The sequence below is a fragment of the Pollicipes pollicipes genome, unplaced genomic scaffold (assembly GCF_011947565.3).
Source record: "Pollicipes pollicipes isolate AB1234 unplaced genomic scaffold, Ppol_2.1 Scaffold_3087;HRSCAF=3621_pilon_pilon_pilon, whole genome shotgun sequence".
Classification (NCBI taxonomy): Eukaryota; Metazoa; Arthropoda; class Thecostraca; order Pollicipedomorpha; family Pollicipedidae; genus Pollicipes; species Pollicipes pollicipes.
The window spans coordinates 12,884,297-12,896,140 of record NW_023596225.1 but is presented as its reverse complement, the minus strand read 5'-3'; the positions used below and the strand labels follow the sequence as shown (position 1 = coordinate 12,896,140).

Below are 11,844 nucleotides of genomic sequence, written 5' to 3'. Positions count from 1 at the left end.
CGTGCGTTGAAGGTCTTAGCTTTTTCGGCGTACGATGTTCGTGGGTGGCTCTCCTCGTACAATGTTCTGGCCTCGCGAAAAGAGATGTTGCGTGTGGTTTTCATGGATATAATTTCTTTTTCCTTCACGTACGCTGGGCACGTGCGGTCGTAAGTCGCGTGCGGAGCCTGGTCCTTGTCACAATTCACACAATGCACGCTCTCTGAGTCGCAAAGTTCCATTGCGTGTTCGGAGGAAGCGCATTTCCCACAGGCAGGCTTGTTGCGGCAGTACTGTTTGGTATGACCAAATCGCTGGCAGTTGAAACATCACATGGGGTTCGGGATGAAGAGGCGCACCTTGACACGTGCGTATCCCACACGTATCTCGGACGGTAAGTCAGGGCGACTGAACGTGAGTATGAGGTTGTTGGTGGGCACCAACTCTCCTCCCCTTCTGACGAGGATCCGTCGAACGGCGGTCACTCCAAACTCCGAGAGCTCCTCCACGATCTCTTCCTCGTCAACGTCACGTAGATCAAAACAGTTCACCACGCCCCTGGACGAATTTTTGGTGTTGTGTGGTGTCGCTGACATTGACACTGTATTTTTCAGTTTACCGGCCCCATCCCGAACACTGTACGAAAATTCAGTTGCTTGCACAGCCCGAGTCGCCTCCAGATCAATAGCAAATTCAACTTCTATTTTTCCATCCCGGAGCTTGTCACATCTTATAATTTTTCCAAATTTATCGCAGCCATTTCTTCTCTGAAACGGTGAGAGGGACGCCGACCTAACCTCTTCACTGTGGAAGACGAGGATCCGTGGTCCGGGGATAGCAGAGTCTTTTCTGCATCCTTGGGTTATCGTGGTCCGACCCCCTTTAGGAGGACGGGTGTTTTTTGAGGTAGAAGATGCCATGCAGAAAGGGTTTTTCTTTCGGCACCGGGGCTCCCCACCCGCCTCGGAGCCCAACTGGGGGACGGCCCAACACCCCCTCGGGAGGTGGTCACCGCCAGGGCTACCCCGGTGCTATACGGGGCGAACGACGCCTCCCACACGGCCAGGTGTAACCGGAGAGACCTCTCCCCGTCCTGACCGTGGTTCAGCGCCGCCGCCCCTTGACCCCTTAAGCCGCTGCGCCCGGCCAGGCGCCCCAAGCGGAAACCCGCAAGGAGCACCCAACCGCAACGCGAGCGACAAGCCGCTAGACCCGTGCGGGGCCCCACGGGCCCCCCACGTCCCCGGATATCCTGGCCAAAGTGGAGTGTTGGGGTGCGCCGTGACTGACCCGCACGACGCGCCCCTCAGCCACCAGGATCCCATCAACCCGGGGACGTGGGCGAGGGGGCACGGCGACCCCGATAAAACGAGGATGAGGAGTGGTGATAGGGCCGGATGCGGGAGTGCGGGTAATGTGGAGGGAGCGGGCCGGACAATGAGCAGGAGCTCACGTACCGGCAAGGTCGCTACGCCCTGAGAGGAACAGCTTGCGCTGTCCACCCGTTACCGGAGCTGGGACCCGAGGGGGCGCTAGTCCCCTACACCGACCGAAGCCGGTGCCCCTGCGGGGTCGCGGCGCCGGTGATCGGCGCTGTCGGCGCCGTGGCTATGCCAAGGAGACCCTGCCGCACGTGCTCAACCACTGCCGGCCCCACAGCGCGGCACTGCAGCGGCGCCACAACGCCATCCTGGCGCGCCTGGAGAAGGCCGTGCCCCGGTTTGCCGGCACCGACGTGCGGGTGAACCGCCGTGTGCCCGGCACCGAGTCGGCCCTTCGGCCTGACCTGGTGGTCACCCGTGGCGCCCACGTATCTCTTGTGGACGTCACAGTCTCGTTTGAGAACCGGCTGGCTGCCCTGCGCACCGCCGGCGACGAGAAGATGGCCAAGTACGAGGGCCTGTGGCCGAGCTCCGACGCCAGGGCAAGCATGCCTCCGTGCATGCCCTGGTGATTGGCTCGCTCGGCACCTGGTACCGCGGCAACGAGGAGACGCTGCGCCACTTGCGCGTCAGCCGGGTGTACGCCCGGCTGATGCGCAAGCTCATGGTGAGTGACACCCTGCGGTGGTCCCGGGACGTGTACGTGGAGCACGTCACCGGAGTCCGCCAATACGAGTGATCAGTGGCCACCGCCCGTGGCCGCTGTGACGTCAGGGTGTCCGCCTCCACCTCCTCCACCATCGCAGCGTCTCCCTTAGCGGCGTCGTCCTCCGCTACGGGGCGTCGTGGGTCGCCCTCCGCCTGGCCGGCTGCTTCGCCGCCGTGTCGCCGCAGCCACCAATGGGCCGCCGGCCGGCCTGCTGCCCCTCCCTTCCCCCAGTGCTCTATTTGATCAGTGCATTAGTGTCATCACTGTGTCGCGAAATGTTCCCCCTCCCCCCCTCAGTGCTATATGCCCACTGTGTGGACACCATTGATTTCTATTTGATCCGTGTATTAGTGCAATCAAATGATAATCACCACGAGATGTTCCCCATTACTCCCCTCCCCCTTGTTGTTGCGTGCGTGTTGTACTGATTACTATCTGATCTGTGTATTAGTGAAATCCAATGAATCAACACGGAATGTTCCCCCACCCACCCCACCCCTGGACCGTGTGTGTAGCCCCCCACCCCTCCCCTCCGCAGGCCGGCCGGCTGTGGGTTTCTCCTCTCCCGCCCGCGTCCCGCGGCCTCAGCGGACCGCGGCCGCCTTGTCTGGCCGCGGTACGGCCTTGGGCGCAGCCGAACCGCCGCCGGCGATATTTGGCGGCGTCCCGAGGCGGCAGTCTTGTTGCTCGCCGCGGCCGTTCCGTCTGGCGGCGGTGAAGACCACACTGTGGCCGCCGCCATGCCTCCTCAGTGCTCTTTGGCATGGTGCCACGCGTCGGGGTGACGCGGTTGCCGGCCAATGACGTGCCCCCCACCCCTTCCCACCATGGGGTGGGCGCCCACCCCATATGCGGCACGCTGTGTCGTGCCGCGGGGAACGTGATTATATACTTGTACATTAGAAATCATCGTGTCGCGTGTGAATGCGCTCCAGGTTCTGGAGCGCATGCGTTTTTCTTTTTCACATAACCCTTGTTATCAAACATGCACTATGAAACTAAATAAATATGTTCTTATCAGCTTAATATCTGATACGTCCCCTACATGGAGACCAGAATATTAAACTGATTTTTGAACATTGGCGGGGTTACTGGAGCTTGCTCCTGCCCTGCCGCGGGTTGGCCTGGCATTGCACTACAGCCAGGATCGGCCCATTTTATGCTGTCAGCGGTGTCAATAAATCAATATATGCTCTAATACATGTATAATCAGTATGTGTGTTCAATATGGCTTTGCGCTTATGCTGCGTGCGCGCCGCTACTGGCACACAGCCAAGACGCATCGCCTCAGATGTGTGGGCCGACGCAAAAGCCAGCACGAACAGAGCATGGCGAGAGCCAACAACAAAATCAACGACTACATAGCAAGCAATGAAGACACACACCAAGAAAGAAGCCAAACAAACACACCAAAAAAAAACAGCAATAGCCATCACATTTCATTTCATCACATTTCTGTCGATTTATAGCCAAAGGCCGGGAACTTTCGCGCATTGTGGCGACCTTTTTGTCGCGCGACCCGTCGTCGCGGGTTTTTTCGCGGTTTACGCGCGCCGTCCCTTTACGCCGCGCTGTGCTTGCGTGCTCTGGGACGCCGCGGCCGCGATCATCCACCGACGCCTGCGTGGACCAGGTGGACGCCGCCGTGGACGCCGGGGACGCCGCGCCGGGTGGACGCCGGTGGACCACAGGAGCGCGAGGTAAGTTTTTCGCGCCTACTTCCGGTCCTCTGCCTTCGCCTGTTTTGGTCGGGTTCCCACGTTCCCGATCCAAAATAGGAGTTGGCAGTTGCCGTTGGTTTTGGCGCGAAATTTGAACTTGCGCCTTGTGTCCTTCGCCGGTCGCCCGCCCGCGCGTCACCGCGTCACCCCGGCCGTCGACTTCGTGGCGCGCGTCTGCCAGCGACCTGATGGCGAGGTCAGTGTTCCGGTCGGCCGTGGAGGCAGTGCGCGGCCAGCCGGTGCTGCGGGACGAGGAGCTGGTGCTGCCATACCCGCTGCCCGCGCACGCGCGGTGCCCCATCGCCGGCTGCCGAACGCAGTACAGCGGCACGGGGTCCGTGCAGCAGCGGGCCAGCCTGTGCCGCCACCTCGCCCGCAGCCACGACCTGCGCCCCCGCCGCACCACGCGGGTGTGTGTGGGGTGCCGCGCCTGCCTGCCGCGGCGGCCGTCGACGCACCACTGCTGGGCGGCGCCCCCGGAGGAGATGCGGCCCGACCTGCCGCATTGCTGTGCCGGCTGCGGCCGCTCATTCACCACCAACGTCGGGCTCCGCAATCACCGGGCCCGATGCCGGGGCGACGGCGGCCGTAGCCGTGCGGGGGACGGCTCCGGGGGCCGCCGCCTGGAAGACGCCGAAGACGTCGACGCGCCGCACCGGCCCTCCGCGGCGGATTTCGTGACGCCCCGCCATGCTCCGCGCGCCCGCCGCCGGCGGCTGGCGTCGTCGTCGCCGGACTCGCCGGCGGCGGGGTCGCCTGGCGGGGCGTCCGCACTGCCCACGCCACCGGTGATGCCGGACGAGTCGCCGGCGGCGGCGGGCCTTGCTGACGACGTCAGCCTTGTCTCGGAGGTCCCCGACGGCCAGCTATCTCGCGGCGCCTCGCCATCCCCATCGCCGCTGACCCAAAGGTCGCCGTGCGCCCGCCTCTCGCCGGCCGTGTCGGAGCCGGCGTGGAACCTCGAACTGCCTCCGCTGACGCCGCCACCACCGCCCGGCCTCCTGCGTTTTGACAGGCCGTGGGAGGACACGCCGCTGGCGGCGCTCGACCCTGCACCAGCGCCGAGGTCCTCGCCATCGTCCGCGCGCAGCGCCTCGGTGTCGCCGGCGCCCGCCACCCTGCCGGCCCTGCTCTCGCCAGCTCTGGTCGGTGCGGTGGCTCGCGGTGGAGTGCTGGCCTCGATGGCCGGAGCAGTGCGTCGCCCGCCGGTAGCCGTGTCCGGAGCGAGTGGGGTCGCGGTGCCGAGCACCGCTGGTGGCAGCGTGCCGCCTGCTCGCGCCGCGTTGCGGTGTGCCGTACCGCGCATAGTGCCGCCCGCGCCGTCGTCGGTAGTGTGTGCGCGGCCGACAACCGCACGGCGGAGCCCTGAGCTCGTGGCCGTGTCACCGGTGCCGACGCCCGCGCCGCGGAGCCCGGGGGCTGCGGCGGTGTACCCCCCGCCGGCCGCGACCGTGAGCCGCCTGCCGACACCTTCGCCTCGGAGCCCCGGGCTCCCGCCACCGGTCATCACACGTGGACCGCCGGCGCCGATGCCCGCATTGCGGAGCCCCGGGACTGTGGCGGCGTCGCCCGCGCCGGACACGACGGTGAGCCAGCGGCCGACACCATCGCCGCGGAGCTCCGGGCTCCCGATGCCCACTGTGAGTGCAGACTGTTCGGCGCCGGCGCCCGCCCGCCGTGTGCGCTCCTACGCCGAGGCGCTACGTAGCGCCCCGGCGGGGGGCGCGCTGTGGCCGGACGGTTCTCCGGTGCGGCATGGTGTTCGCCCACATGATGTGCGTTGTCCGTCCCCGGTGACTCGCAACCCTTGCCCGGTGGCTGCGGCTGACGCGCCTTCGTTTGCAGCGGGGGCGCCCTCCCAGAGCCAGGGGCGCCGCGGCCGGGCGTGTCCCGCCCGCCGCCGGGTGGGTGGAGGCGCGCGGCGAGAGCAAGGCGCTCCGCAACGCCCTGCGGATGCGGGCCTTGAGCGACCTGGTCGCCAAGCCCCATCAGGGACGCGTGATGGAGTGTGTGGCGTCTCAGCCGGTGAGCTCGCATTATATGTATAATGGGAGCTTCACCCGGTTTGCCGAGTGGCGGTTTGTGCACCGTGCTCGGCTCGGTCTCGTGCCCCTGAACGGGTACCGTCGCGGCGCCGGTGATCGGCGCTGTCAGCGCTGTGGCTATGCCAAGGAGACCCTGCCGCACGTGCTCAACCACTGCCGGCCCCACAGCGCGGCACTGCAGCGGCGCCACAACGCCATCCTGGCGCGCCTGGAGAAGGCCGTGCCTCGGTTTGCAAGGCACCGACGCGCGGGTGAACCGCCGTGTGCCCGGAACCGAGTCGGTCCTTCGGCCTGACCTGGTGGTCACCCGTGGCGCCCACGTATCTCTTGTGGACGTCACAGTCTCGTCTGAGAACCGGCTGGCTGCCCTGCGCGCCGCCGGCGACGAGAAGGTGGCCAAGTACGCGGGCCTGGTGGCCGAGCTCCGACGCCAGGGCAAGCATGCCTCCGTGCATGCCCTGGTGATTGGCTCGCTCGGCACCTGGTACCGCGACAAAGAGGAGACGCTGACGCCACTTGCGCGTCAGCCGGGTGTACGCCCAAGGCCGTACTTGGCCTTGGGCGCAGCCGCAACCCCGCCGGCGATATTTGGCGGCGTCCCGAGGCGGCGCAGTCTTGTTTCTCGCCGCGGCCGTTCTGTCCGGCGGCGGTGAAGCCCACACTGTGGCCGCCGCCATGCCTCCTCAGTGCTCTTTGGCATGGTGCCACGCGTCGGGGTGACGCAGTTGCCGGCCAATGACGTGCCCCCCACCCCTTCCCACCATGGGGTGGGCGCCCACCCCATATGCGGCACGCTGTGTCGTGCCGCGGGGAACGTGATTATATACTTGTACATTAGAAATCATCGTGTCGCGTGTGAATGCGCTCCAGGTTCTGGAGCGCATGCGTTTTTCTTTTTCACATAACCCTTGCTATCAAACATGCATTATGAAAATAAAAAAATCTGTTCTCATCGGCTTAAAATCTGAAACGTCCCCTACATGGGGACCAGAATATTAAACTGATTTAAACTGATTTCCCAGACGCATTTCTGCACGGACTTCGTCCATTTTATTGAATGGTTATAATTTGGGCTTGACATAAGGAAGAAAGGCTTTTAGCTTTCGGTTTTTCGGTATTATGGGTTGACAATTTTGATGTTGCGTTAACGACCTTATGTTTACAAGGATGTCCTGATTAACCAGCGTTGCGGTACTTAAGAATGATTATATTCGCAGCACTCAGAATTTCGAGTTGCACACATGCTGAAGAGCTTATCTCTTGGGGGGTGAGAAAAGAACAGCAGTTGGAATTTAGTTTCTTCGCAATGTTTGTCCATAGACGTCTCATAGCTACCGCAATGTGATAGAAAAATTTGTCATCTCGTTTTGGTTTGTAGACTGCTCACGGACTATCATTTGCTGGCAAAAAGCAGCCACTACTTGATCACAGCACCCCCTTGTCTTAGCGTACATCGCACGAGCCCACAAATTGTGCCGCTTTGAGGCTATTCCAGGATGCTGTGTGAAGGGAAAAATTTTGAATAGTTGGCTCCTCCCGAAAGTACCAGCCACTGGAGCTACAGAAGATGCTTCATTGAATGGTATGATGGCAATGATCCAGGACGGTCTAAATTTGATTGCCTCATTCTTCTGCTTGCAATCGAACAAAGCTGTGCAGACAGGGGTGGATCCCGAAGGGGGTGCACGCCATTCACATCCCCGGGCCATTCATAATTTTTTGGTGTCATAAATGGGCACCAAAATATAATGGTAAAGCTATGCCAAACCCTTCATTTCAGGACACCATGACCTTCATTTTCAAGGAAAACTTCTTCACCTTACGCCCTGATGAAATTCCTCATCGACTCGTTCTTCGCCGCTTGGCAAGTGGCACTAAAACTGCAGTTCGGAGTTTCATGACCTTTACTTTCCAAATAGGTCCAGTTTCAAGGGGCACAATAAGGGCCTCACAAACTGTCCCAAAATATTTACTTGCACAATGAATGATTCAAGGGCGCCACCAGCGGTGACAGCGAGGCATGTAGGCAACCTTAGGCTTTTATGTCCCGATGGTTCTGGGGGGGGGGGGGGGTCTTTGGGCCCCCAGATGCCGACGATGAAGGGTCCGATCGGAAGTCTGAAGGGCAGCAGGAGTGAGGAACACAGGAAAGGACCCGTCAGAAGGCCGGACCTTCCAGTCAGTTGAAGCACCCTTTGCACCGATAGCGGCCTCTAGGACAGTGAGGGTCTCCGTGTCAAGTCAGCTGGCGGATACCACCAATGCTGTGCAGTCGTTTTCATGTGGGTCTGAGTTCTGCAGCCCCCTTCCCAAGAGGGGCCAGGGCCGGGGGCTGCAAATCTTAATTAGAAACCTCTTGCATTGTTCGAGCCCCTAAAACAGTGAAGGGTCCCTGTGCTGATTAGGGGCTCGCAGACCAGTGTCTTACAGGGGACGTCGTGTCTGCAGCGGCCCCAAGTCGGCCAGGGTACATTGGCTGAACAGGGACAAGAGCGGGACCCAGATTGTCAAAAGACCTCCGACGTTGTTCAGGGCCCTCTTGATAGGAAAAGAAGACATGAGAAAAGGAAGACGCAGGTGTTCGCACTCACATTGAGACAGTCGCCTGTGTCAGTCCGAGGTCCCAGTGCCGAATGAGGGGTCCTCTGCACCGTCTCAACCAGGGATCCATAAGCCGAATTGGTGCCTCCATGCCAATTACTGAACTCCCTGCGCCGGTAAGGGATCATTTGGGTCAGTCACGGCCCGTGCGTCGATCCTGTGCCAGATCCCCCGGTCAAAGGACCTCCGCATCAGGAATGAGGCCGGTGCATGCTGTGTGCCTCTGAGGACCTCAGCTAGCAGCTAAATGTGACAGCTCAGTTTTGGATGATTTCGACAGGGGCTGTAACTGGTTTCCCAGCTGTCTTTCCACCAACAGATCCCTTTATTACACGTGGTGCCCCTCTCTCCCAGGACCCGCTGCACCCCTGACCACAGTTCAGGTCAGCGCAGCCAATGGGAAGGGTTCGTCACTCCCTTTGACCACGTTTATCGTATTGCTCTAGGCTCTCCAAAGAAAGTTCAGAACAAATATATGCATAACATTAGATGATGTTTACCGTAAGATCCATCACCATTAGGCAGATTCTGGCATTAGCCAAGTGGAAATTAAACCAAAAGTGGCACATGCCCATTAATAACATCCCGTGCATATATCTCCACCATGTGCAGGTTCTGTCCTTGAACGCCGATATTTCAAAATGTTGATCTTAGTCCCTCGGCAGCCAGCCCGTTCACCGTCGCTGACGGGAAAACGCTGAGTGCGGCCGGTGTCGTGGCGACCGGCAGTTCTCACCTGGTCGTATTTGTTGTTGCCGGCGGGCGCCATGTGGCCACGGCTCCAGCCGCTGCGCTTAAAGTCGGCGTCCATGACCGAGAACAGCGCCGCCGTCTCCGGGTCCGGCTGGAACCGGCTGCGGCGCCTGTTCGCCGCGCCCTGGTGGACGCCGCGCGAGGCTGTGATGCCACGGAGTGGCACCAGGTGGCGGCCTGATCAGCATCGTAGGCACAATGTTGCGGGAGCGCGCCGCGAACGACAGGCACTGCGCAAACAACTACACAGATGCAAATCCGTTAGGTCTGTTTCATGAAAGGTATTCACTTCCTGAGGATCCCTGTAAAACAGTTTGTACATGTTTCTTGATCAGCAGCCCAGCACCACTGAGTGCTGCAACAGCTGGCTGCTGACATCCTTCTCACAGGCGAACCCCGGCCGGGTCATTATATTCAGAGTTCAACGGCCGTCGGGCCGACTTTGTGCGGCACCCACCTTGATGGTGTGCCGCGGTCGATGTGCTCGATCACCCAGACGGGCACCTTGCGGCCGGCATCGTAGCCCACCACGTGGTTGGTGAAGCGGGCTACAGGCCGAGCCGCGCGCGGTTCGCCATACTGCAGGATCTTGGACCAGCGCTGGCTGGAGTCCGGCGCCGCCGCTGCTGGCCGCCGGTCAGGGGCATCAGATGGGTCACCAGAGCCACCACCTGATGATGTCCACCGACTGCCTGATGGTGTGCATGCTGGCTATCACATGACAGGCTTGGTACACTGGTATTTGGCATCCTTAGATAAACATGGCATCCATGGATTTCACTGCATAGAGTTGACAAGAGGGGTGTCCATGTTAAGCGCATACTGAAATATGTCAAATGCCATCACACACCTATCACACCAATGAAAGGGATTCATACTCGGGCAAAACTTACACTTTCCTGAAATATCACTAAAATTCCACAAATGGCAGTCTACCCTTCTGACCAAAGCCTCACCACTCCCACACAGCCCCAGGGAAGAGAGGGCACTGCCCTCTAGCCCTGCAGCCAAGTCTGTCTGGCACTCACCTGAGCTGTCACCCAGCTCTTGTTCACTCTGTTCACTTGGCTTGGACTGTTCAGTGTGGAGTGAGGGTGTCAGTGCCCAGTAGCAGAGTCCACCACCTAGAGAGCCCACCACCAGACCGGAAAGGAAGTTGCGGGCGCCCAGCCGGCGTGTCTGGCTCAGCAGCATGATCCCAGGCTGGTGCGCTGGCATTGAAGTGCATGGCTATCTGAGAAAAGACAAATTAAGAAACATGTACAACAATAATTAGTTATACTTGTCTAATGATGTGTGACATCTTGAGTACTACATCTTGGTTGAATGTTAAGATTGGCTTGTCAAGAAGCATCAATAGTGTGTTACTAGATATGGGGATCTCCTAATGCCCAGATAGGTTTTTTCTTATCATACATGGCCTGACTCCGAACAGAAACTTTAAAATTGGTGTGGTGCTGCTCACTGAGCCTAGCTCACAGCTGTCATGATGCCTGGGTGTCCTGGCTTCAAGCCAACGAAGCATTATGCCATGACATAGGTAAACATGTGTGTCACGGTATTCACATGACCTTATGGTTCTTATCTTTAGATGCTCCTCAGGCAGCCAAACTCACAAGATAACATCCCATACGGCAGGTAAATTAATTTAACTGTGCAGTGGGTACAGATAGGCTCTTGTACACCTCCACAGGAAGTCTAGTGGAGCACTGGTGAACATGCCATATGTATGTGATCAGGGAGATCAAAAAGTAGAAGACAATACAGGCCAAGAACTGCACAGTTATCACTAATCAAAAAACACCAATCAAATACCACATTGTTGTAGGGCCCTATAGAACCATCAAAGCAGGGCATATCATCAAATGAACATTTTAAGGAATTGACGACTAAAAACAAATCATTATGACAAAATTTGAATATGATCAATAACAAATCAAAGTAAACATCCTGGTACAAACCACATTCCACAGACAATCACACTGCATTGCATCCCATCTTATCGATTATTAGGATTTTCCAAGCATAATCTTAATTTATATATTGCATAATGGTCTATGAAAAACAATATTCTATAATAATTAGAATTGTGTGCATTTCTGGGCTTAGCCCTTGCACTATACAGAGTTGTTGCATTAATATAAAAATGTATATAATGCAGTACTCCACAGCATACACATCATAAATGCCTGTATTTTTGAATTTTAAAAAATCCCAGGGTCAACATCCCAAATCCAATGCTAAGATATTTTGGTAAGACGCTACCCCCGTTCCCTGCCTCTGATGGAGGGAAGGGTACGCTGGCCGTAAGGTGGGGGCACTGTCGTGCCACGTTAAGGATGTGAGACATCAGCCGATAATGTGACGTCACTGGGTTCTTGGGCCGACTAGCGGTCGTTAGGCATCACCTGATGGTGTAACGTCACTGGTATTCTGCTGAGTGTGTGACGTCACTGGTTGTGAATTTTCAGGGTTCTTCTGGGCCGAGTGAATGCTGTAAGGCATAGGCGTAGGAACGCTTCAGAAAGTGTGTGTGCGGGGGGGGGGCCAAGCTCAGGGTGTACTTCAGGAACTTTTTCTGGAAAGCGAGCCCGATGACCGGCGGGGGGGGGGGGGCTAGGAATGGAGGTTGTTATCGCTTTCTATCCAAATGT

The 11,844-nt window shown here is 58.7% G+C and overlaps 1 protein-coding gene and 1 pseudogene across 1 annotated transcript; one reads left to right on the top strand and one right to left on the bottom strand.

Annotated features, from left to right (window-relative positions):
- The first annotated feature begins 3,023 nt into the window (after positions 1 to 3,023).
- Positions 3,024 to 3,231, top strand: LOC119090735 (uncharacterized; annotated as a pseudogene).
- Positions 3,232 to 8,533: 5,302 nt separating this feature from the next.
- Positions 8,534 to 10,384, bottom strand: LOC119089390 (nuclease EXOG, mitochondrial). The gene is made up of 4 exons (XM_037212056.1): positions 10,219 to 10,384; positions 9,648 to 9,816; positions 9,174 to 9,300; positions 8,534 to 8,545 (listed from the first exon to the last, which is right to left on the bottom strand). The coding sequence occupies exons 1-4, from the start codon at positions 10,382 to 10,384 to the stop codon at positions 8,534 to 8,536; spliced, it is 474 nt and encodes a 157-aa protein (XP_037067951.1).
- Between the last annotated feature and the right edge of the window lie 1,460 nt (positions 10,385 to 11,844).

Excerpts from the sequence above, each read along its gene's own strand:
- LOC119089390 (XM_037212056.1), bottom strand. The coding sequence starts at position 10,384 with ATGCTGCTGAGCCAGACACGCCGGCTGGGCGCCCGCAACTTCCTTTCC. Across the intron at positions 9,817-10,218 it reads AGAGCTGGGTGACAGCTCAG|CAGCGGCGGCGCCGGACTCC; the intron begins GTGAGTGCCAGA and ends ACCGGCGGCCAG. Across the intron at positions 9,301-9,647 it reads GACCGCGGCACACCATCAAG|GCGCCGCAGCCGGTTCCAGC; the intron begins GTGGGTGCCGCA and ends CGCGGCGAACAG.